This window comes from Semicossyphus pulcher, unplaced genomic scaffold (assembly GCF_022749685.1).
Source record: "Semicossyphus pulcher isolate SPU_LCO1_2020_fin unplaced genomic scaffold, fSemPul1.0.p SCAF_8, whole genome shotgun sequence".
Classification (NCBI taxonomy): Eukaryota; Metazoa; Chordata; class Actinopteri; order Labriformes; family Labridae; genus Semicossyphus; species Semicossyphus pulcher.
In genome coordinates this window covers 6,394,560-6,419,907 of record NW_027211759.1, presented here as the reverse complement: position 1 = coordinate 6,419,907, position 25,348 = coordinate 6,394,560, and the positions used below count along the sequence as shown (strand labels likewise).

At 42.3% G+C, this 25,348-nt stretch overlaps 2 protein-coding genes across 3 annotated transcripts; one reads left to right on the top strand and one right to left on the bottom strand.

Moving 5' to 3' along the window:
- Positions 1 to 1,472: 1,472 nt before the first annotated feature.
- tes (testis derived transcript (3 LIM domains)) lies at positions 1,473 to 15,004 on the bottom strand. The gene is made up of 7 exons (XM_069686325.1): positions 14,825 to 15,004; positions 9,041 to 9,126; positions 7,159 to 7,780; positions 6,063 to 6,836; positions 4,026 to 4,241; positions 3,729 to 3,887; positions 1,473 to 3,048 (listed from the first exon to the last, which is right to left on the bottom strand). Exons 1-7 carry the CDS (start codon positions 14,849 to 14,851, stop codon positions 2,857 to 2,859), a joined length of 2,076 nt encoding a protein of 691 aa, XP_069542426.1. The 5' UTR covers positions 14,852 to 15,004; the 3' UTR covers positions 1,473 to 2,856.
- Positions 15,005 to 17,585: 2,581 nt separating this feature from the next.
- cpa5 (carboxypeptidase A5) lies at positions 17,586 to 24,519 on the top strand. Of its 2 annotated transcripts, none has more exons than XM_069685899.1 (12): positions 17,586 to 17,735; positions 18,747 to 18,830; positions 19,359 to 19,440; positions 19,623 to 19,757; positions 19,883 to 19,987; positions 21,451 to 21,552; positions 21,647 to 21,748; positions 21,844 to 21,954; positions 22,597 to 22,687; positions 23,006 to 23,205; positions 23,395 to 23,479; positions 24,144 to 24,519. In XM_069685899.1, the coding sequence occupies exons 1-12, from the start codon at positions 17,707 to 17,709 to the stop codon at positions 24,329 to 24,331; spliced, it is 1,314 nt and encodes a 437-aa protein (XP_069542000.1). In that variant the 5' UTR covers positions 17,586 to 17,706; the 3' UTR covers positions 24,332 to 24,519. The 2 variants fall into 2 exon arrangements, with proteins under 2 accessions (XP_069542000.1, XP_069542001.1); XM_069685900.1 differs by having other exon boundaries at positions 18,630 to 18,830.
- The last annotated feature ends 829 nt before the right edge of the window (positions 24,520 to 25,348 follow it).

Sequence of the window (25,348 nt, the reverse complement as noted above, 5' to 3'; positions counted from 1 at the left end):
ATGCCAAATATGCCCAGGGTTCCTGTGATGATAGAACTGGAAAAGCACGGAATTACTGACCCAATATATTCAAAGAAAGGACACAGGCGGGTTGGAGGTAGAGAGGTTACAACTGGGTGATCGTGGAGCAGGCCGGGCGAGTCGGTCACATCAGGCCTGGTGTGGTTGGGGCTGAAAGAGGGGAAACAACAGCAAAGCTTTGGGCTGAGTGCCACTTCAGACAATGGGGCTTCTAGGAGATGGAGCTTCCTTGAATTGTGAACTGTTTCCACGGAGTGAATGAAAACACGAGCCCCTCGGAGGTGGTTTTTCCATCATGGCTCGCCTGCTGCAGAGTTCCCATCCGAGGAACAGGAACCGCTGATACGTCAGAGAGGGCTCACCCTGAGCTGTACTTTTAACTAAAGGTGAAGCCTTTGTATGAGGAGAAGGTGATGTGAAATGCTATTAACCCACAATTCAATGCACAAAGAGAATAGAGCAGCTCCTCACAGTTGCACAAAAGTTTGTGTGCATTTATCCAAATTACATTATTTTTTACAGTACCTAGCAGCTACCCTTATGAAGTATTTGGGCGGCTGTGGCTAAGTGGTAGAGTCGGTCATCCTTCAATGGCAAGGTTGATCCCCCGCTACTGCAGTCTACATTGCCCTTGGGTGGGACACTGAACCCCAAATTGCTCCAGAAGGCACAGCCATCGCTGTGTGTGCGTGGAATGGTTAGACTCTGATTGAAGATTGGCACTTTGCATAGCAGCCTCTGCCAGCTGTGTGTGAAAGGGTGAATGTGACATGTAGTGTAAAAGTGCTTTGAGTAGTCAGAGGACTAGAAAAGCGGTGTAGAAGTGCAGTCCATTTACCATTTAGTTACGGTGGCTGAGAGGTTTCAAACGATCTCCATGTGCAAAAGCTGCAACACAAAAAAAAAAGCCACAACGGAAGCGAGAAGGGGCAGATTAGTGTCTCCAGACTGTTGCACAAACTTATACGTGTGGGTTCATTTTTATCAATTATTACTGGCGCTATGTACTTGTTACAAGTACTAAAAAATTAGCCAGCAAACAAGGTTTCACTTACTTGTCAGACAGACAGGTACCTCCGTCTCCCACATGTGTAAGTTTGTGCAACGAGACACTATTTTGTCCGTTTTTGCTCACTTCTGTTGTGGCTTTTGTAATTGTGTTTTGGGTTATTGTATTTGTGTTGCAACTTTTGTATTGTCTTGAATTTGTTCTTTCGAAACTTCTCGGCCACCGTATTTATCAGTCCATTTACTTTGCATGCAATAATTAACAGATTCTGCATATGTTTGCAGAGTCATGGAGATAATGCTGCAACAGGTGCAAAGAACTTTACGAGAAAAGATGGATGTCAATGAAGCTGTCTTTACACTCTCACACACACAGAGTAGAGTCCGGTATAAGTGAAAACACCTGCAAGAGTCGATTTCAGTCAAATGATTGGAGATAAAAAAAAGATTAAAAGTGCAGTTTATTGCTTGAAATGGAAGTACAGCGCTCCTACAGAACAAAAAGGACCCAAAGCAGTTTCCAGTGTCTCCTGGGTAACGAGGCAAACCTGCAGTTACTCCTATACAACACGTTTACAGTGTTTACATCCAGCAGGATCCCAGTGGATGATCCCAGTAAACCCTGGACGTACTTTTATGTCTTTTCTTCTTTCTGCACTTTGTGATGGGTTTGTTACTATTTTTACTTTTAATTCTATTGGAATATAAATGTTTTATTTAATTGTAATAATCACAATATTTGTTAAGTGAACCCAAACTTTCAAATAAGCAGCTGTACAGTTAAATTCTATTTAATACAGTAGCTGGATGTTTGTGGATTGAACAGCAGTACAGTGTCATTAGGTCATTCAATACGATCTAATTCAATCCTACATCCATATTCTCTTTGCATTCTTCATCCACATAAACATGCACACGAGGGGAAATACCTGTCATACACTCACCTTTATTCCACCACTTAATTGCACAGCTGTTGTGTGGACAGCAATTGTTTGCACAGGTTTGCCTTATAAAGCTCTAACTGGTGCTGCATACAGGAAGGTGTTCACATTGTTTTGGTAAAATATTATGAATGAAAACACAATAGCACACCTCATTGTTTAATTAGAATAAAACAGCTACAGGAAGTTGCTGCTTGTGGCTGAAAAAATACTGCGATTACAGTTCGGGAGAGGACTTCCAAACATCCCATTGTAAATGCAGGAAGTCATATTTAGCAATTAAACTTAAAACTGCTGCATGATGTAGTAATATTATTGTTCAATTGAAGTCAAATGACTGATCTGGAATACAGTGCACAGGAAGCAAATTAAGCCAACTTCCTGCTCATATTGCTCATCATATTGCTGCACAGAGGAGACAGAAGATCAGTAGTTTTTTGTATAAAGGGAGCAGTTAAAGGGAGCCACATTATATCAACAGTAGATTCTTAAATCTGCGTCAAAAGCATTAAACAGACGAGTTTAAGGCATCCAATACAAAACTAATCTCATCAGTAAGAAAAAAACAGTGCAAGAAAAAAACAGTGCAAGAAAAAATGTACTTGTTGAAAAAAGACGGCTGATTTTAAGGCAGAGGACAAACAAGAAGGCAGAAGTTTTGGTATCTAGATGAGACAGAATTACTGACAGAGAGCGCCCACATGAAAAGGACTCATTATTATTGTGCGTCTCTATGTGAGAGGCATCAGGCACTCTAGTTTCTCGCTGACACGTCCATCAGCTGCACCAGTGTTTGTTTTCCCTGCTCTGGTTCTCGTCGCAGCTCAGTCTGTCCTGGTTTCACAAGTGGTTGTGGAGAAGATGGAGGGTTGATGGTTTGGCCCCTCTAAGCCATGATTTTCTTCTTGCACTCCACGGAGCAGAAGAGGTGGCCCTGCACCGCCATGAAGCGCTGGCCCATCAGGCACTTGGCGCAGCCGGAGCACTTGAAGCAGTCAGGCGCGGCGTGCCAGTGGTGCTCGCCGTAGGAAACCCGCTGGTCCTCGGGCTCCACGGCTTTCTTGCAAGCGGAGCAATTCTGTGATGATGGAGGATACAATGACGTCAAGTCACATGGTTGTTTTTTTACTTGGATATTTTACATCTCTGTACTTTCCTCCACTCATTTTCATAACGTTCTCTGTAGTTAGATTAATAAAGTATGACAACGAAGCAAAAACCCAGTCACAAAGCAAGGTGTGTGATTCAAAAACTTTTTAGGCACTTGAAAACAAGTAATGAGTATGAAATAGTTGATCTATTGTCAAATTTTTGCCTCAGTGCAATGTCCATCTTTAAATACTTAAATCAACATAGTTCTTAATGGGTAGAGTGATGGAGCCACAGGTGAAGGCAGGTATCATAATAAAACCAGTGCCTTTGTTGGGGATTATGTCCGATAAATCATGTAACACATGCTGAGTGCTTCACATTCTTGACGTTCATTTACAGCCATGCTCTGATTTTACACCGAGGTTTGTTGTTCAACGTAATGGCTAAAGTCAGAAATGTTTGAAATGTACTTCAGACTTTATTTTCCCACTCTCTCAGGTCCAAACAGGAGTTGCATTTCTAGGGTTGGGATGTGACTCTCAATAGGGTGAGTGCAATGTGAGCCCCAAACTACCTGAACTGGGTTTGAATAACAGCTTCCAAAAAATAAACACAGCAATTGAAATCTAAACAAACAGAAGCTGAGAGAAAGAGGGTCCGTCTCACCGAGGCATAGTTCTTCATGTAGCACGGCTTGCACACCGGCTTGTCATTCTCCATGACGTACGTCTCTCCGGCCAGGATGCAATCACAGTCAAAACAGCAGAAGTGCTTCAGATGCCAGTTCTGGCCCTCCGCCTGGGTGTACTCGTTACTGAAGATCAGCTGTGGACACACAAACAGCTTTTATTGTGAGGCAGAAATGGACTATAACATTTTCATTGTGCATCCCTGTGTTGTAGAATAACAACTAAATATTGCAATTAACAGTCAAACTATTCAAACGATCACATCCTCTCTCACCTCATCACAGCCTCCACAGCGCGGCTTCTCGCTGTCTCCGTAGTGGCGTCCGCAGTACAGCTTCCCTTTCTTCCAGAAGTAGATCATGTCCACCAGCAGCTCGTTGCAGGTGCAACACACGAAGCACGCCGGGTGCCACAGCTTGTCATAACCGGCACGCTCGGCGTAGACGGCCGGCTCGCCCCGACCCATCGGCTGCTGGCAGTGACGGCACGACTGGGAGGGAGAGGAGACAAGAAGAGATGGTTGGTAAGGAGGAGGTTTAGATCAGTAGATGCGATGGGTGATGTAAAGAGTCATTATGTAGAATCACTTTAGTATTTAATCTACAACTTGTTCCAGCACGAGTTTGTTCCTGTTGGACTAAATTACTCTTTTGTTTTCATGGTTATGACACACAATGCGTGGAATGTTCTTAATGTGATACTGTGTTAGGAACGTCCTGCATCCTGTCCCATTAGTGATAACGAAGAATTACGGTGCACTTCAACAATGTTTCATTCGGTTTTTACACAATCTACCACAAATATATTTCTCTTTGAGTCCATTTCAAAGCAAACAGGCGTCCTTTCATCTAACAATATGCTCATTTTATCTGGGGACATTTATTACTCCCTGAATGGAAGAGAATGGAACATTTTACTGCCTAAAATGGCTGGAAATCCCCCTCCAAAACACGGAGGCGCACTCTGACATGACCCTGGTGTTGATGATAAACTGCTGGTGGAGTTTAGGCGAAGGTAGAAGGTAGATAAGTAAATACAAAGTTGTTGGGACACTCCCTGCAAAGGAGGGAAGGGTGTGTTCTTGATATTGTGCAGTCGTGAGTACTGCGAGGAATTAGGGAGGAGAAAGCGATGAGAGGGAGGAAGTGAATATAAGGATAGAAAGAAGTTGGTCTTCCTTGCGTTATTCCTGCTGCTTCTTTTTACCTCCTTAATATGTGCGTCACAGTAAAGCAGGAATAAATCGTAAGGCTCCAACTGCAAGAGGAAGCCGACTGCACATGGTAATAATGAGATCTTAAAAAAACTGCAGTTGTGACTCATGAGCCATAATTAACTCACTGTGCATCCTCATCCTCAAAGTTGGTCTTATGTCGCCACCTAGTGTCCGGAGAGGGACTAAAACTATTATTATAATTATGACTGGCAGTAATGTAACAGGTTAAATCTATGTAATAACGATAATAAGGTTGTAATTACTTAAATTAAATATGACAGGATTTAATCTTGAATTTATCTCAGATGTTAAGGATCACTTTACAAACATGATTCCCAAAGTGGAGAACGCCAGATGAATCTGAGGGATCGTTCGATGATAATTTGTCTCCTGCCTTATTAACGTTCTTTCCTTTTGATTGCAACAAACTAATTTGAAGGCATCACAAGCCTAAATGGTTTAAAGCAATATCCTTGTTTCAACACATTAAAGCAACACTCTGTATCTCTGTGATTATCTCTGGCCCTGATGCAAGAACAGAAAAGTGAGAAGTACAAAGGAAGTACTGTTCATACCCTGTTAGAAAATAAATGAATGCAATAAAATAAAATTGTAAGCTGTAGGTAACAGTGTCTGCATCAACTATTCCACTTTGCTTGCAGAAAGAGTTTAACAGTCTGTTAAGCTGTGTTCAAATATATTTGGTTAAAACACAGCACATAACAGACGACTGAGAAGGTAGCAATGAAAGACAGGCATCACTTTCTCCTGGCACTTCTTAAACCACCTTCAGTATGAACTGCACATAACTATGTGAGGGATGGCCACACAGACAATACGATATTAAGGCTGTTAATATTAGGATCAACTCTGACGATAAAACCATATAATTGTATAATTTAACAAATTAACATTGTCCAATTAAAGACTCCGCACAACATGAAACAATTCAGGTTTTTTGTTGTTGTTTTAAACCAAAGTTCCTTGAAAATGTTGGTGTTTTTTTTGCATGCGTTTGCCACATTGCTACATGGAAAATAGTGATTTATTATCATATCAGACCGATAGATTGATAAATAAATATAAAGTGCTTACAAAGCTCTGTTGTGGTAGTCCAGCTTGTTGAGCTCCAGGGACACCCATGGCTCCTGCAGTGGCAGCAGTACCCACAGCTCCTCCAGCTGGCCCAAAACCAGCTCCAGGACCTGAAAGTGCTCCATTACCACCAGCTCCAACTCCAGCTCCAGCACCACCAGCTCCAACTCCAACTCCAGCTCCAACTCCAGCTCCAGCACCACCAGCTCCAACTCCAACTCCAGCTCCAGCTCCAGCTCCAGCTCCAGCTCCAATTCCATTTCTGCTACCATCGGCTCCAGCTCCAATGCCGCCTCCAACTCCACTACCACCAGCTCCAGGTCCAAAGCCAGCCCCGACTCCTGCCCCAACCATAGGCCCAGCACCAGGACCTGCAAACCCAGGCCCACTACCGGCACCCGCTCCAACACCCTGTCTAAACCCAGCTCCTCCAGCTCCACCACCAGCTCCACCGCCAACAGCACTTCCAGGTCCAAACCCTGCTCCTCCAGCACCAGGTGCACCTCCAGCCGCAACTCCACCCTGCCCTCGTGCCTGAATCAGAGCCATCTCTTCGGGCAGCATGACGTCTCCCACCCCCAGGGCCTCGTCCTTGTACTTGCGGACGAACTGCTGCATTTGTTTGACCTCGGCGGGGCTCAGCTCGTGGCACTTGGTCGGGTCCTGGTCGTGCTCGGGCAGCTGGCAGGCCATCTGCTGGCGGCGGTAGGCAGCTCCCTCTGTACCGGCCACCGGACGCTTCTCCGGTGGGAGCAGCTCGATGTAACGCACCGCCTGAAAGTCAGAGGCAAAATAAGAAGAAACTGTTTAGCTTGAATGGGGGTAGAGAAAGATTGTGTGAAGGACAGAGAGGAGAAGAGTGCACAGAGAGATGCTAAGAGCCAATCAGAAAGAGGAACCAGGAAATAGTTTAAAAAACAGAGGCGTGTGGTGGGACAGACATGAAAAACAAGAGTCCCAGAGATACACTTCTAGACTAAACAAACAGATACATGACTTCCAGAACGTTATAACTCTGGAATTAAGTCCAAACAGGACTTTAAATTAGATCTTCTTTCATGCCCACTATGACTTAAGCACTGGTTTGAACTCTTACCAGATATTTATTGGCCACTGGTGGAGCCCACTCATAGGTGACAGACTTCATCGGCACATCTTTGGGCACTGGGAGTGCGCTGGCTGATACTGCGCTGACAGAAACCGGCAGTTTGTTAGCCTTGACAGGTGTGACACCGGCGGGTAGAGACTGTCCTGGAACCCGAGAGGGAGCCTGACCTGGAGCCAGACCTGGAGCCTGACCCAAAGCTTGACCTGGAGCCTGACCTGGAGCCAGACCTGGAGCCTGACCCAAAGCTTGACCTGGAGCCTGACCCGGAGCTTGACCTGGAGCCTGACCCGGAGCTTGACCCGGAGCACCACTGGGTGCTGTACCAGCAGCAGCAGCAGCAGCTCCAGCAGGCTGAACCGAACCAGCTGCTGCAGAGGGGGGCACGATGGTGGAAGAAGCACTTGGCGGTACAGCGTAGGCAGTGGAGGAGCTGGGCAGAGTGATGGTCACCATGTTGCCCTTGTAGCTGGGGACGCCGTCCTTCTTCAGCTTGGCGATGAGGCCGGTGTACTTTGTGTCCTCGAACAGCTTGCCCACCTTCTTGTTCTCCTCCGAGTTCATCTGCACGTTGTGCTCTGTGAGGCCACATTTACAGTTCCTGCAGATCTTTCTGCAGAGGACGAAGAGAACAGTCAGGATTATTCATCGCTTTATAAACATCACTAACGTTTTCAGAGAGAGAGAAGGGGGGAGATTGTTTTGCTCTACTTGAGCATGTATGTGTTGTACATGCACAAGTGATTTGGTGTAATTTAGTTATTTATTTCACTGTGGAACAATGTCTTAACATTTCTGGAAGAATCTTGAATAAACCTTTAATCCCTTGCGGTCCCTTGACAGCAATGTATCATATCTTTGGCCGATCGCCGGCATCAGCCCTACACACGGGTCTATATGTGACTGACTGACTGAGTGAGTGAGTGACGGTATTTTCACAGCCATAGAGAGAGAGTTGCGACATCGCAATGGCGGATCATGGAGCATGCTGGACCTCCACTGATGCGACTCTCTGTCTATACGGCTCTGGATACTTTGTTCGTCCGCTGTCCTCACCTACGTCTGCAGTGCCCACCTGCTTTCAAACACGTTGTCATCAGCCTCATAAGGACAGTGCTTGTAACACACAGCCCACAAAAACGCACACTGACCTGATGCGGTCAGCCTCATGCTAGCTTTTGTCTTGTTTAAACAAACTTTTCTTTTGGAATTTTTCTAACTCACTAAACTAAAACAATCTGCTATCTTTCCTACAACACTTTCCCAATACAACACGCTCAGTGTTACATTTAAATACCTGCACTTTTCACATGCCTCAACACAACTTGCTTCATATTTCAGAAGCAACTATGACATAATTTATGACTGCCAGGCAAGCTTCAGCATGACCCTCATCAGATTTCTCTGTGCAGAGTAAAGCTGTTTGATTTGTACAGGTGAGAAAAAACTGCATTTGTATTCAGTAGACGACTACAAATTCTGTAGATCCCCACAGGTGCAACATGGTGGGTTAAGTAAGGCCACTGTGTGACTGTTACAGGACAACATTCCAGGTTGTACGTCAGACACAGTAAAACCACCACCACAGACTCAGACGTCAGGTGTGGATAATTGTCCAGACAGAACAGTGTTTAATGAGTCGCTGGTTCAAACAAATGTACATATTGTTACAGACAGGGGAAGTAAGACCATGAACACTTGGTACTCTTACTGCCTGTTCTGTCTGTATGTTCATTATGAGTTTCGGGTATTATGCTCCTAATGTAAACATTTTATGTGTATGTGTATTTTCATATAGAGACTGAGACCGACTTTCCACGGCCGCACTTGTTTCTGTGGTGGTTCTATGCTGCTTGAAAGATGCTGTACAAACCTCCAGAAGTGCAGCTCGAAGCCTTCGCACTTGTCTTTGCATTTCAAACAGGCCGCTCCGGCGCCAAACTCGTGCCCGAGGGTCATCTGGAAACAGAGAACATAACAAAGGTTACAATGCTGTGGCAGTTTGGTCCGACTGCTTACACTGACAGTTAATGCTTCCTGAGAGCAGGGCAAGTAGTAGGGACATAAAATGAGTACTACAAATGTCATTAGTCTGCTATTATCTTAGTTTAACTTGTGCAGATTGCAGTTGGTAATTCCTCTAACACCTGGATTCCTCAGGGGACACAGATTTACTCTTGACTGAAAATGTTTCAGAGGTTACATGACATCAAGAAAAGGGACAGAAGTAGAAACAACAAAAGTCACAGGTCCATAACGCACAATTCAGGATAAACAGTACATTGTTTCAAACACATAAATTGTATTTAAGAAGGGAAAATAATCACTGTGACGTCGCCCGTGGATTTCTTTTTACTTTTTTGGGGTCAGAAGAGACCATATTTGGAGTGTGGATAAGTATTGTAATGCCTCTATCCTGATTGATAGGTCACCATGGTAATGACTTGTCAATCACAAAGGAGGCCACACCCGAGACAATACCATGATTTCTTGTCTATTTGACCATAATTTACTAAATAAACACCATGTTGTAGTAAAGAAGGATTGACACTTGAGATTGTGACAATAAACTCATTAAGAAAATGTTTAGAAGAAGTAGAAGAAGGGTCATTTTCTGGTGGACTACAATCTGACTTTGATAACCCGTCGCCCCCTGCTGGCCAATAGAGAAAATACAGGTTTAAAGCACTAGTGCATTAGCTTCACTTCTACGTCCACTTCTTATTATAGTCTTCTGTTTTTTAAAGTGATGTTAAGGTTTCTTAACCGAGTTCAGATGATTTCTGATAAAATTTTTCTTTTGCCTAAATATTTACTGACGTTTCTTCTAAATTCTTCTCTCTCTAACTCCTGGCGCGTGACTCTTCGCTGCTCTTCTCGCCCAATCGTCTGCATCCTCCCTTGGCCTCTGCATCAAACAATCCCCCTGTCAGCCTTAAGCCATTACTGCTGTTTATGACCATATAAGGGCAACTATTCAATGACGTTGAAAGCCTTGTGGGAGCCCAGCAGGCAGCTCTTTTGTCAGAGATGTTTTTGACCCAAAAGAGACGAAGAACGACTGAAGAATGCAGACAGTGACTCCTGTTTTGAACAGCAGAGCCAAGATGACAAAACGTTAGCTTCCATTACACCTTCTTTAGTAGTGAGAGTTCCCTCCCATGGGAGCTGTGAGGAGGAAAGAACGGAGTTTTGCAGCGTGATTTGTTACGATAATTAAAGTGTCAAACAAATCAGAAGAGCTCAGTGAAGCTTCCCATTCGGATTCTTACACTTTCACTTTCACAGGCAGCAGAAAAAAACTGCAAACAAGAGGAAAACTTTTTATTTACTTATTTCACTAAATTCTGTTTCAGCTTTTAGACAACATTCCTTTTTTACTTACATCCTTTACTAATGTGCTTCTGTATGTTTGTGATCATGTGTTTTCTGATGTGCTTGTTAATCTTTTTTCTGTACCATCAATTCTCTAATGCTTTTCCTTTAAATTCTCCGTCATGCACTTGAGCTGTATTGTGATGACTGTAGGAATATGGTTGGTAACAGAGCGATCTGATACTTTATTCCCAAACAATACTTCTTGCTGTAAGTACAATATTAAAGCCTGTTAAACAAAAGTGTATTTTTTATTTGACAAATAAGCCGCCATTTTTTTACATGTTGCCTTCACTCAATTTACAATTCAAGAACTTGTGTAAAACTGGAAACTTCATTTGAACCGCAGCAGACATTCAACGCCACCTTTCTGTTTAAGACGCTTTTCGGTGGCCCAAGAACGATAATATCAGCAATTCTGCGCTAATTGCTATATTGCAAGACAATCTTAAAATGAGATGTCACGATATCTGATTAACTTTATTTCCATTCACATTACCCTCATTCATGTCATGAGCACCACCGCGAGGCGTCATGAAGTAGCGATGCGGTGAGTCACAATCGCAGGGAAATCTGTTTAGAGTGCCATTTATCTGTAAAGTAAATAGATATCTGGCGCCAGTACAACAAGAATTGTACTGCACGAGTCAGGACATCGATATATTGCCGAATCGATATTTTTTCCCACCGCCCCCCAAACTACACACTCCATCTTGCCTGTAAAGTTTGCGATCAGTCAATTTCAGAGAATGTACTGTTTTAACTTACAGGAGCAGTTCGCTCCTGGAAAAAGCCACAGTCAGTCAAAGCTGGTGTTCTCTGTAATCGATAGAAGCAATAATATTTGAAATTGGCGCCATAGCTGTGGAGAAAGTTGTACAAACAGCTTGTGGTTTCACCCACTCTACATTCCTGCAACACCCAGCATGCATTGTGCCCCTCCCTCTGAATGGAACGGACCAGAGAGAGACGCTGGAGTGAAAATACTCCCGTTTCACTGCAGGCAATGGCAGAATCTGAAATACGACGAGAACATATCGGTGGATCGTCTAAAATATCTTCAGGATAGCGTCCTCCAAAGGCACAGAGCCTAACTGCATTTTTTTTACCTACCATAACGGCATTAGCGCCTCATAATAGCATGATAGGACTGAGGTTGAAAATCTGCGAACTGGCCCTTTAAAGGCTCTCTGAATGAAAGCATGAGCTAAAACCTGAAGAAAAGTAAGTGTTGGGATTAAAGGGGACTCGAGCCAAGTGCTGACTACACGTGGAAGTCTAAATATTTGTCTTGGGCACAGTGAGGAGCACGGGCCATCTTTAGCAGAGGTCACTCAGCGTGTCTCTCCTTGTAACACAGTGGAGACTGCACAGCGGATGTTGATGAGTGACTAAGCCAACAGGCTGATTAATTCTGGTGACAAACTAAGCAAAGAGGTTGTTCAGACACAGAGTTTACAGCTCTGGCCTGATGAGTCATTTTCATGAGTCATTTTGTTGCAGCAGACGGTGGCAGCTGGAATGACCAGAGACACCGCTTCAAATTCAGCAGACCACCTGCAGACGGTCACGTTTTGTTCCTGCAGCATCAGTACAAAGTCTAAACACACATTCAGCAGGTTCTAAATCAAACTTATTTGTTACTGGCTTTGTTTCCATGCAGAAAAATAAGCCGGTCCCTAAAGATTCACAAACTGCCTCTACTATATTTAAGCAGCACTTCCCTAAATGACACTGTAGCAGCAGTTTCACAACAGTGTACATCATGTAACACAATAACACACACACTCCTCCGACCAAAATGTCCTTTTTCTAATTCGCTTGGTTGAAGATGATAAATATAATCGGCCATCTTAGTTATCAACTTGTTTGTGCCTCTTCCAATCAGTCAAGATGCAGTTTACGTTCATCAGCTGCCGACCACATGAAACTGTGGCTGGAAGAGGGGATGTATTTATATATTGTAAGTATTTAAAGAATTTAATTACAATGGCATAAGTAGGCCTTCATTGTACAGGGGAGGTCGCACCACAGTCATTTACAAAGGGACATAATTACAGAGAACGTCTCTCTGTGTTTCCCTGCGGAGCATCAGCTGATTCCTCTAAGGACAGGTTTGCGACAGGTAGAGTCAGGGGAGATCGAGCGACGATGCTGTTGTTTGACTACCAAACTGTGATCACGTCATCTTTGACTCTAAGTGGACGTGTCTGTTAAATTTGAAGATATTTCCTCGAGGGGTTCCTGAAATATGCGTTCACAAGAAAGGAAAAGAAAAGACGTTTCCCAGGATGTTAGGATATCAAACTTAAGGTGACCTTTGACCCTTGGGGTTAAAAAAATATCTTAAATTTTATCCTATTAGACATTTGTGAGAAATTGTGTCATAATCAACGACAGACAGACAACCTACAACCAACATAATCCTGTTGCCGACACGAACGCCTTCTTTCCAGTCGACTTTTCTTTTTCTTTTCCGCACATCTGACAGCTTTTGGATCAATCCCAAACAGATCTTAAGTGTATTTCAGCAGACAGAGGATTGCGTCACTCTTCCCTGTTCCAAACCTTCCCTCAGAATTTATGCCCATGTCAACTTTAACAACCAGAGAAGATCATGACTCAGGATGAGGTCAGAGCCTCAAAGCAGGATCACCAGAAACAACAGAAAGTGAGCAGAATTACAGTGATCACAGATGATTTCAAACCCTGCACACAGTGTGCTCATAGTCATAACTTAATACCTCAGCCTTTTTTGGGAGACTGCAGGAGCTTAATTGAGCACGATATGACCCAAACGCACAGGTTGCTTTTCTTGAAAAGGGCAGTAACAGTTTGACAGTAATTACAGCAGCTTCTCGCTGACTGAGGCGCTCCCAGCGACCTGCAGCCGCCGCAGCCGGAGACCCCGCAGCCGCTGAGGACTTATCTCCTCCAGGGATTAAAAGCAGATGTCAGACCGGGTCTGTCTGGGTCACCCAGCTGCACAGACCCACTTTCCAGCAGCAGCTTACTGTATATACTGTTTGAGTTGCCTGTGCTTTAATGGGGCTGAATTAAGAGTACATTTAGGCTCTATTACAGGTTGGTGAAATCATTTCGGACACAGTGGCTGGTGAATCCTCAGTGAAACAGAACACACTGTAGGAACAAAATATACATTAAATTAAAGTTACTTGTACACTACATTTCACTGACGCCAAAGAAATGACAAACTAGGGCAGCGATTTGGGTTGAGATTGACCTTTATGATATAATAGAAGTCTGTACTGAACAATTCCAACAATGTCTTATAAACCACTCAGCAGGTAATTTTGTTTTAGTATGTTTTACAAACAGACAATTAATATCTGATCTAATGGTATCCTCTGGCAATAACTTCTTAATGTAAAAATCCAAGAGTTATAAGTAGACTGAGCAGAAGGAATGCAATGAATGCAAGTAATCCACTGAATGCAACATGATCCCTGCATCTTAATTGAATTAACATATTATGTTGTCTATTCTACATGTAATCTATGTCTGGGCACTTGGGCAGTAAAACCTACACTTTCAGGAAACCACTTAAACAATTTAAATCTAATGGCAGACTAAATAACCTTTCCTCCTCCCTTCCATGACCAAAGCCCCTTTAAATATCTCTTAATTTTATAGCATCTTGCGTAAATGCAAGTACATATGGACATTTACATAACTTAATAACTTATAAGCACTACTAAAAGCAGCTCTACAATTCGGCAGCTGTGTAATTTAAAGAGCAACACTCACTCTTTTGTGGATGAACTTTTACAACAGGTTAACGAAATACTACCATGATATTAGAACGCGAAAATAGAGTTCTTTTCTAGATACAGCAATGCGCACCGATACTAAAACATTAATATTGGATACACTATAAATGTTTTGTGTTCAATATCAAAGCCGAACTTTGCAATGACTTCTACTGTTTTGATAAATAATTGGTAAAATGTTATACAGCTCGTTACTTTTGTTGATAGGGAGGGTAACTGTATGTTTTTAAAATTTCAAATGCAGTTTGGTGTTGGCTATTTCCGATCGGGACAATTCTCAAAGGAAAGTAATCTCGCTAAGAATGCTTGCCATTTCCTCAATGAAAACGCAAAAACTCTGAAACTCGTTTGAAGTAAAAGCAGAAGAGCAGAGAAGAAAGTCTGTGAGCAATACTTGTACTTTTCTCGCCACCTGCCCTGTGTTCAGCACACCTTTTCAGGGCGTTCCCCGGTCAGTCTGAGATACCAAGTACATTGGGGAGAAAGCTTACCTTCTTTACTTCCTTTTCTATCTCCATGTTTGTGTTTGTCAACGCGGGTTTAACTCGGTCCAGACGAAGGAAACAGGCCAGCCGCTGCTGAAAAAGCTGTCAAAACCAGAAACTGATAGCAAGCGAACCAGACAACATAAAACAACAGACCGGTACCCTCGCTGTTCACTCCTCGGAGGTCCTGCTCCGCACAGTGTCAAGTTGAACAGAATAAGGAAAAAAGGTTTCCGGTCAGAGCTTTCAAAATAAAACTTTAAAAATTTTCTTAGGGTTTAACTGTACTGTAGCTAGATTGTACAGACAGTTGATGTAACGTATTAACTGGCAACAAGCGAACACAAACAAATCAAGAGTAACACGTATTTGAAAAAAGATGAATAAATAAGATTATACTTGGACAAAAGTTAAATTGAAGGAGAAAAAGAGTACGCACGAATGTTTGTCCTGTATGTCAAGAAATAAAAAGTTAAATATGTATTTTGACATTAACATGACAAATTAATTTCACACAAATACAGGAGTAAGGGTAACACGTACGAATTAACAGCATGTAGTCGTTCCAGAGGAGCAAAATATGGTAGCCTAATTCATTTTAAACTGCTCAAAAATACAAAAAACCTTTGTAAAAACAAAAAAATAAGGAAAAGTAAAAGAAAAAATCAATGAAGATTGCTGTTATAGTTTAGGCAGATTTCAAATGTGCACATAAAAGCAATTATAAGCCACCCACACCTATAGTAATCAAACAGTTACTAAAATTATAATTTCAAGCCTTTGCAGAAAAATAGTCAATTATTTTGAAGACATGTATTGTTATATGTACATCTACCAGAACATAATACATCACTGCTCCTGACTAGTCACAAACAGGAGTCAGCTTTTTAAAAAAATAAGAAATTATTATGGTGAAGCAGAAACACAGTTGTGTTGGTCGTTATATGTAGACCTTTTATTTTGTAGATAACATTTCCCTACTTCCGGATAAATGTTTGCGTCCTTTCTCAAGCTTGACGTGGCTTTCACTCTGGAGGTCCCGTTCACTTTTCATTGATTTTCAAGGCGGCACTTCCGCATTGATAGATTTTCATCTTGACCAATAGGAATAGAGATAGTGGGCGATAGAGCTCAGGAGCACCAATCAGAGAGCTGCATGGGCGGGTTCTTGTCATAACAAAGGATATTACCGTATTTTGACACATTCAATCTGCTGTAATCCTAATGTTTAATGTTCTGCCTTTATTTTTCAGAGAGTTTACTTTAAAGATCATTATGTTTTAAGGTTTATAAGGTCTTTTTGTGAAAAAAGAAAGTCATTTTCCTGTTTTTTAAAACAACCCTCATTTCTGAATGAAGTATTCACACTGGAATGAGACTTTGAAACACACACAGGGACACAGACCACACACCACATCTGGTTTCTTTTGTGATCCGATGCTGAACCATCTAACAGCTGCAGCGTTCCTCAGTGACAGGAAACAATGCGGTTTGCAGCTTCCCTTGTGAACTGCTGCTGGCCTTTTCACATTTCACAGGAAACAACACTGTGACACCCTGACAGGGCAGAGGGTTTTAGCCTATCTGTCAAGGAACAGTGTTACTGTGATGTGGTTGCTATGTTTCAGCTACAACCTGCTTCACTGTGATGTCTGATCTATGCTGTGTCGTATCAACATCTGTAAATCAACATTTCTTTAAGTGTTTTAGCCTCTTTGATCTCTAAGATAGTTGTTTATTTCAAGCCTAATACAACCTCAATGTGTGTTGTGCGACTGTATGATACCATGACACTAAGCCTGTAATGTTTAGAAAGTATGTGCTTTAAAAATATGGGTGTTGATGTAACCTCATGTGACCGTGAACAAAAATACGCAGGTTTATGAAATAGACGAATGAATCAACAGCAACGTTAACAACAATGATATGATGCATAAAAATAAACCCACCTTATCAGCTTGCATGTCTGCAACAGCGTGAGACTGCAGACAGGGTGTATTTCTACCATTTGACCTTTGGTCTGTGCAGTCAGACAGTCGTCATATTTTTAAAAATGATGAAACTTTATTATTTTTTTTGTCAGTACAGCATGACAAAGGCTGATATGGAAATGTTAATGAAGTTTTCTGTCAGTTTGCAATGCTCAGTGTTAACTTGAGACTGTAGGTGGCACCCAAGGCCAGATCTGAAAATGTACCTGCCATGGTACATGTAGCCAGGTCGTGTCACAGCAGAGACTTTGTGCACTTATAATAGGCAATTATTTTGACACAGTTTTACTGCATAACAACAACAACAACAGGAATAAATACTTTCCCAAATGGTCATTAGATTCTCCAACATATTTCGTCATGGTTTTAATGAGCAAAAGTTGTGGTTTGCAGCTTTAAGGCATAACTGTGGTTACTTTAAAGCTGGGCTCTATTTGCCACCATTGTTTATCCAGCTGAATGTCATTATGTTAACATCAGCATAGACATCTTTGAACCAAAGAACATCAAACATGTCGCTCATCCCTTCATACACATATGTTAACTGCATTTCTGTTGAAATCCTGTTATTTTTACCTCCATGAAAACACTGTACAAATACCTTAGTGTCTATCAAGAGTGATGCATTTCACTGTACACACCCAAACTCCTCCTCTCGGTTGATCAATCAAGTATTTTCTTATCTTATCTTATCTTGTGCAACCGTTTCTTACATCTTCCAGCATAAATACATCAAAATAGGGAAGTCCTTTATTTCTTACACACTAAATGCAGCTTCATTGTGGCCAAAACTGAATACAGACCCGTCTGTGCCACCTGCATTTACTCGTCGCCTAAACCCAGCAAGCAGGAGTAGTAGCAGTGTCTTGCTTAAAGGCACTTCAGCAGGACGCATGGATGGGGACAAAAACTCTGCTCGCTTTGCTGTAAGTCTCTGTGAATCAGAAAGTCTGCAGCAGGTGTTTTCCACACCTGACTGGCTCCTGTCTCTTTACTTTTCCTCTGCAATGTTATCAGCCGGGTTACATAACCTGCAGATTCTGGGGAATGTGCAGAGGAGAGGAGCCGATTTAGTGAGTAATGTTGAGGATTTTACTTGTGTGTGATATGAATAAGCTTTAAAATATTTAATTCTTAAATTTGTGGCTAATGTTTTGTGATTATGCTAAAAAAGTTATCTGATGTCCTTTGCTCAGTATTCATGACTATAGCCACAGAAATATAACTGAAGTCAAGGCAAAACCTGGCACTTCATGTTCTGGGTGCTGCTTTGATGCTGTTTTCTGTTTGTTAGTGCTGGCGTCATGTTTTGGTGGATATCTCATGTTGCAGTGAAACGCTGTGAAAGCACCAGATGTGAATTTTTGCACACTGACATCTGAAGTTGCCCCCTGTCTGGCGTTTCTCTGCTAACAGTACATGTGTCCAAGCAGCTGGTTTAAATTTAGCTCGTTGCTAATTCTTACTCCGACAGTAACAAAGAGGAAACTGAAGCAAACAGATGAAGGCCGCGGCTTCCTGTTGAGCAGGGTGATTCCATCATGAGCTGTAAACAGAATTCAGACCAGCTGATTGTATACAATGACCTCCTGTAGGGTTTCAATGTTTCAAGCTCAAATTGTTACTCTTCATTCTTCCTTTATTATGCTCTAATGGGCCCATACATAACCCTTAAAGAACCAGACTGGATCCTACAACAGAACCAAAACCAGACCCAGCAGCCCTTTAACAACCTTCCCTTGCTCTTGAACCTGAACACATCTTCAGTTATGTCAAAAACACACGTGTGCATGGTGCAACTTCTGGTCTGGTATCTCCAGGCGGGTGTGGGAAAGGTACCAGCCGTTGACACGCCTCCATCATCATAGGCAAGGTTGTGGTTTTGGACACGTGACCTTTCACACTCAGCCATAAAAGCGTGTGTTCGGCCCCGCCAGGTTCACACTGTTGGTCATGATGAGGGGGCTGCTCGCACTCACCGCGCTGTTTGTGGCCGTTCTCGGCAAGGAGACGTTTGAGGGGTAAGTCAGGCTGTCAGAGCCATGTGTATGCATTCATGTGAAAATATAATGAAGCCATTTGTAATGAGTTTAACAAATCTCTGTTAAATGTCCCTTTTTTCTTAATTTAATGCCTGCTGGTACAAACTAGTTATTATGTGCATGGTAACAATTCCTCTTTAACAACAAATGCAAAGGCCAGCTTACATCTGTTTAATTAACCAATTTATTTATGGTGTAAGGCATTTAACAAAGTTGGAAATTTTAACTCCAAAATAGCTGGAAAATTAATCATTTTGCATGTATACGCTCTTTATTACTGTGTTATAACAAGGTCATAAATGCAACTTTAAGTCAGCTTTGTTTCCGCTGAAAAAGTAAAACCTCTGCAAGCTTAACACATATTAACAACACCATACATTAGCACTTGTCTTTACAACTTCTGCACAAGCTGAACCAACCAGCCCCGAGGAATCTTACTTCACCTTGTGTGTGCCAACGTCACAGTTGAGTAAAAGGATGTAAAGCATGGTGGTTCTCTCTTTGCAGGCATCAGGTGCTTCGCATTGTTGCAAAGGATGAAGCCCAGCTGGCTCTTATCAAAGACCTGGAGGACATGATTGAGTTTGATGTAAGTTAAAAGCCACACACAGAAAATAAAAATGGAAACTTAATAATGAAAGATCAAAGCTTAATCTAAGAGACACTCCTCTCTTTATTAACTGTATTTCTTCTTTCATAACCACTTTTTAGGGAATAATTTGACATTTAATAAGACTTAATTTGATGTATGATATCTGTGTTTACTTTAAGGTCGACTTCTGGATGGGCGTCACCGATGTTGCCTCCCCTGTGGATATCAGAGTTCCCTTCGAAAGCCTGCAGTCCGTCAAAATTTACCTGGAGACTCAGGACGTTGAGTACTCCATCATGATTGAAGATCTGCAGGTAAAAAACGACAAAAAGTCTGTATCATCTTTTCTGGGCGTTGATAGAAACAAAACAGAATTTAACAGAAGTATCGGTTGATTTTGAGCAAAAGTTCAAATATGAACAATGTTATTATCCTGCAGCTGATGCTGGACCAGGAGCAGCAGCAGATGGAGTCTGGTGCTCGTGTTGCTCAGCCCAGAAACACTGACAGCTTCGACTTCTCAAGGTACCACACCATCGAAGAGGTCAGTACACGCACTCACTCTGTCTGCACAATAATCATTACTACAGACAACATTAAGTAAACACTTTCGACTTAAACATCAGTATTGTATCAGAAAAAAGTAGTTTTTTCTAAATTGTGGCAATAGTCACATGTACAGTATATAGTCCATTCTGGGGAACATATAAATCCAAAGTCTCAAATTTCTTTAGCTTATTTCGAGCCTGGTTGTCATGGCAGCGGGCTATGTCCATTTATTCTTCTTGCCAGCAGTGTTTTAGAGGTGCTCCTGGAGAATCTTGAGGAATTCCCAGGACAAATGTAGTTGAACAATTTCCCCAGCCTCTCCTGGCAATCCACTTTTGATCAGATGCCTGAACCACCCCATATGGCTCCTTATGATGAGAAGGGCCAGCTACTCCACTTGATCTCATTTGTTTGGCCTCTGCACAAAACTCATGACCATAGGTGAAAACAAAAGCTTTGCTTTCCAGCTCAGCTCCATCTTCACCAGTCTTTAGCAGTCTGGTACAAATACTGCAATTTGTCTATCCACTGTCCAGTGGATAAAACCAAAGCCTCAGACTTGGACGTATTAACTCTAATCTCTACCACACCAGTGGACGCTGAATGTCAACTTCTGATGAAGAGCAACATCATCTGCAAAGAGCAGATGACAAATTTTGATGTCCCCAAAATGGACACTCTCCTCCCCTCACCTGTTCCTATAGGGAGACAATCTTGGTGGAGCCCAACACCCACCAAAGATGTGTTTGATTTCTTGCTGAAAATTTGGACTGGTTATATAAGGTAAAAGCCCTTGGTGGTCCTACAGTACCCACCACAAGTCTCTTGTGACCCTGAAAGGATTAATACCAAGACCAAAGAATCTGCATAGCTCCTCCTGGAGTTTCGACAATTGATCAAACCTTGGCATATGCTTTCCCAGGCAGGCAGAGCAGTGTGAAACCCCCATTATTTAAGCACCACCTTTGGTCTCTATTTTTAATAATAGGAACCATCTGCCATTCTGTAGGGACTGTCCCCAATCTCGTAGCAACAATAAAGATGGCCAAGTCAGCCCAACAATATCTACAACCTTCACCATCTGAGATTCCAATTTCACCTGACGGCTTACTGCTGAGGTGTCTCTTAACTTCCTCAGAGACCTCTGCTAAGGACATAGGTTCCCTTGAGTCAGTGTTCAGGGGTTCTCCTCCCCTATTAAACATAGCTGGTCGCATCCTGTTCTCCCTTCCTGACTTGTCTTGTCAGACAATTTGCCAGAACTGCCTTGAGTCCAACCAAAAGTCCTGTTACTTTCTCCTTCGGTACCAAGGTCTTTGCTACAGCCCCTGTGGCCCAAAATGATAGCACCTCAATGACATATTTCAAATCAGTGAACACCAGACAGTGCTTTACAGAAGTATGTCACACTCAGATGATACTCACATAATAAAGACATAGTTTTGTCTTTCTGTTTAGATCTACAGTTTCCAGGACATGCTGGTGGCTGAGAACCCTAACTTCGTCAGCAAGATCGTCATCGGTCAGAGCTACCAGGGTCGTCCCCTGAATATTCTCAAGGTAAATATAACCAACATGTTATTAGAGTATGTTTATTTTTATCTTCTTTTACTGGATCTTTGTTTGACTGCTCCTTTTCTTTCGTGTGTCTTAGTTCAGCACCGGAGGAACCAACCGTCCTGCCATCTGGATCGACACTGGAATCCATTCCAGAGAGTGGGTCACTCAGGCCAGCGGGACCTGGTTCGCCAAGAAGGTGCTTTGATGATTCTCATACTGTTCTTGTCTCTGCTTTTTCTGACCACTTCCAGGACGCACTGAATATTGTGTTCTTTATATGTCTGTGGGTAGATTGTGACTGATTATGGAACTGACGCCGCCCTCACCGCCATCCTCAACAAGATGGACATCTACCTGGAGATTGTGACCAACCCTGATGGTTTTTACTACACCCACAACAGCGTGAGTCTCCTACAGTTAGAATTTCTTACTGACTTACAATTACTTCCTGGCACATTCAGGTTTTTGTTTGACCATTTTTGTACATACTACTTTTAACTTACACAAAATATCTCAAAGCTGCTTTGAACCCAAGCGGCTGACCCCAACTGGGAACACATTTGTTACTGGCCAACAACCGTTCAGCCTTTGAGGACAAAGGCCAATCTTTTGGGGCTTCCGATGTAGACAAATATATCCAGACAACAGATGATGGGTATCCAGGCAGAATCTTCCTTTTTTGTGCACTAACCATAGATTACATTCCAACTCACAACTTTAGACGCAATAATGGAGCTGAGAGACATCAACATCAAGCTAAAGATTGCTAGCTAAGATTGCATTTTGACCAATTAGTTCTGCGTCTTTTGCTCTCCACATGGGCGGTTGTCCAGCATCTTCCAAAGCTACATGATTGGTCAACACTGCTCGCATGGAAACAACAATGGTTCTGAAAGCAAAAATCTTGTCATTGCTTACCGATTCTGCACTCATGCATTTTTATAATTGTGTGTTGTTCCTGTATCAATCAAAGGAACCGTAGATAAACAAATCAAATGTATGAATCTATAACATAAAAGTGACATGTTGCGCTGATCATTTCAGAACCGTATGTGGCGTAAGACCAGGAAGCCCAACCCCGGCTCTAGCTGTGTTGGAGTCGATCCCAACAGGAACTGGGATGCTGGTTTTGGAGGTAACATTTTCTCTAGCAGCTGAAATTTACCAAGGCACCACATGTATAACTGGATCATGAATTTAGTGATGTGCATTACCCTCTGCCAGTGTCATGCTTAATATTACCACAAGATGGTGCTAAAGTCCCAATATTTAATTCCTACATACAGCAGCTTTAAACAGGATGGTATGCTGCAGTTACAACAGGATATTGTTTAACCACCACACTTGTACAATTAGTATTTGTATGGAACCAAGTGTTGAGAAGGTGTTAATGGACAGATGGTGGCTCCCATGTACTAGCAGTTTCTCTGACACTGTTGTTATCCCTGCGCAGGATCTGGTGCCAGTAACAACCCCTGCTCAGAGACCTACCATGGACCTAGTGCTCACTCCGAGTCTGAGGTCAAGTCCATTGTTGACTTTGTGAAGGCCCATGGTAACCTCAAGGCATTCATCTCCATCCATTCCTACTCCCAGATGCTCCTGTACCCCTACGGCTACACCAGGACTCCAGTCAAGGACCAGGCGGAGCTGGTAAAAATCACACTCCTTGCCTTTTATTACTGATTTACCAGATCAAACTGAGAAAACTGATTATAGATCTCTTCTGTAGTCTCATTTGTATTGCAGTCTCTGTCAAGGTTTGCCTGTCATGTTAGAAATGTAAAACATGCAACAGCAATATAAAAATAGATACGTGACCATAGCATTCTCTTCTGACAGCACGACCTGGCTAAGAAGGCTATCACTGACCTGGCCTCTCTGTACGGTACTAGATACAGATACGGCAGCATCATCAACACCATCTGTAAGTTTCAATTACAATCCATTTCTCTTTAACTTTTCTCTCTTAATGCTGACTATCAAGAAATATTATTCTCTCTTACTTGCACGAAATAAGAAGTTGAACGTAGCCACCTTGACGTTACCCATTGGTTTGTGGACTGTTTTGAAGCCTTGTGTTCGGTACTCTGGTCGCCATCTTGGTTTTTTCAGCCAAAAATGACCACATTTGGATTAGAGAGTGGATGCATTGCTCCGTCTTTTGACCTGACGCTAGCAATGGAGAGCATAAAGTCATTATGAAATGTTTACGGGGGTAATAAATCAAGCAGGAAGTAGGGTCAATTTCTGGTGAACTTGCATAACTTTTTTGCAACCATGAGGGTCGCTCCCTGCTGGCTATGAGACAGAATACAGGTTTAGGGCAGTTCTTCATTGGCCAGCAGGCTACGAAAACTCAGTCTTAAAAACATACATTAATTGATTAATGGAGCTAGAAAACACTCAATAGCTAGCTGGATATCTTGTAATGCCAATGCTACAATGTGTCTTCTTTCATACCACCATTGGGAGCTGCCATTGGTGGTAAGAAAAACAATAAAGAAAACTACATTGTATATCAAGAAATTAGTTGCCACATAGACAACTAGAGACAACAAGACCCTGAGCAATACCTCTTTATATTGCAGACCAAGCTAGCGGCGGCACCATTGACTGGACCTACAACCAGGGCATCAAGTACTCCTACACCTTCGAGCTGAGGGACACCGGCCGTTACGGCTTCATCCTGCCTGCCAATCAGATCATCCCAACCGCCAAGGAGACTTGGCTGGCTCTGATGGCCATCATGGATCACACCTTCAAGAACCCCTACTAAACTGTGTGTGTGTGTGTGTGTGTGTGTGTGTGCGTGTGTGTGTACAAGTGAAAGTCACTACAGAGAGGACATTTATGTGAATGTCATGTCTAAATTGTTATCTTTAAAACTCATACCACCACCATCACCATCATCATGACTCACTCTGGACATAATGAATACCACAAACAGACCAATAAATAAGCACACTGGAAAAGTGAGGTGTCATTTTTTTTATGATTTTAAAGCTTTAAAGCTTTAGTTGAATGTTTCACACACTGTTATGCACAGTTTCTCCTCTGCATTTCACACATCTGTGTGCATTATTTCCACATCCTCTATACATCTCATTACTAACATCATTAATCTTTATCAGCTTTTAGAGTACATATATATATATATATTCATTTAACTTTAATTCAACCAGGAAGTCCCTTGATATTAAAATGTCTTTTTCGAGGGACACCTGAACAGGATAAGCAACTATTACAAGCTTATGAAAAGTATAAAATAGAGCCAGAGATGTCAAAGACCGAAAAGGAAACCAATTACAAAACACAGTTTAAATTTGGGTGTGACAAATATGAACCTTTATGGCCTGTGTCCACTAACAGAGTTTTTTGCGCTGGCAGCGCCCACAACCTCAATGTCAGCACGCTTCTCTCTGGCACTTAGTGTTGCCAGGTTACGAAAATTGTGTGTTTCAAATTGCTCCGTATGCTTAATATTTGCTTTTATTCCAAGGAAATTTTACAAAGAAAACATAAAAGTCGTGAGTCGTGTCCTGGCACTTTACCTGGAAATTGTACCCTTAAAAAACGAAAGGATTAGCTTCTCCCCACCATTGTTGTTGACAAAGTTGATATCAGAATACCCTTCTTGAATTTGATTGGTCGGTGAGGGAGAGGTGACATTGACGAGCGTGGCCATGTTCCAAAAGTTGAACTATTTGCCGCTGCGCTCAACAAGAAACAGCTGATGGTGAGGGCGTTTTGGCGCTTACACAGGCCCAGTTTCCACTGTACTATAACAATTTAT

Coding starts and splice junctions, on each gene's coding strand:
- tes (XM_069686325.1), bottom strand. CDS start 14,851: ATGGAGATAGAAAAGGAAGTAAAGAAG. Junction 6,837..7,158: donor CAGTGGCCAATAAATATCTG/GTAAGAGTTCAA, acceptor TCTGACTTTCAG/GCGGTGCGTTACATCGAGCT. Junction 4,242..6,062: donor GACTACCACAACAGAGCTTT/GTAAGCACTTTA, acceptor TCTCCCTCCCAG/TCGTGCCGTCACTGCCAGCA.
- cpa5 (XM_069685899.1), top strand. CDS start 17,707: ATGGGGACAAAAACTCTGCTCGCTTTGCT. Junction 19,988..21,450: donor GGTACCACACCATCGAAGAG/GTCAGTACACGC, acceptor CTTTCTGTTTAG/ATCTACAGTTTCCAGGACAT. Junction 21,749..21,843: donor GGACCTGGTTCGCCAAGAAG/GTGCTTTGATGA, acceptor GTCTGTGGGTAG/ATTGTGACTGATTATGGAAC.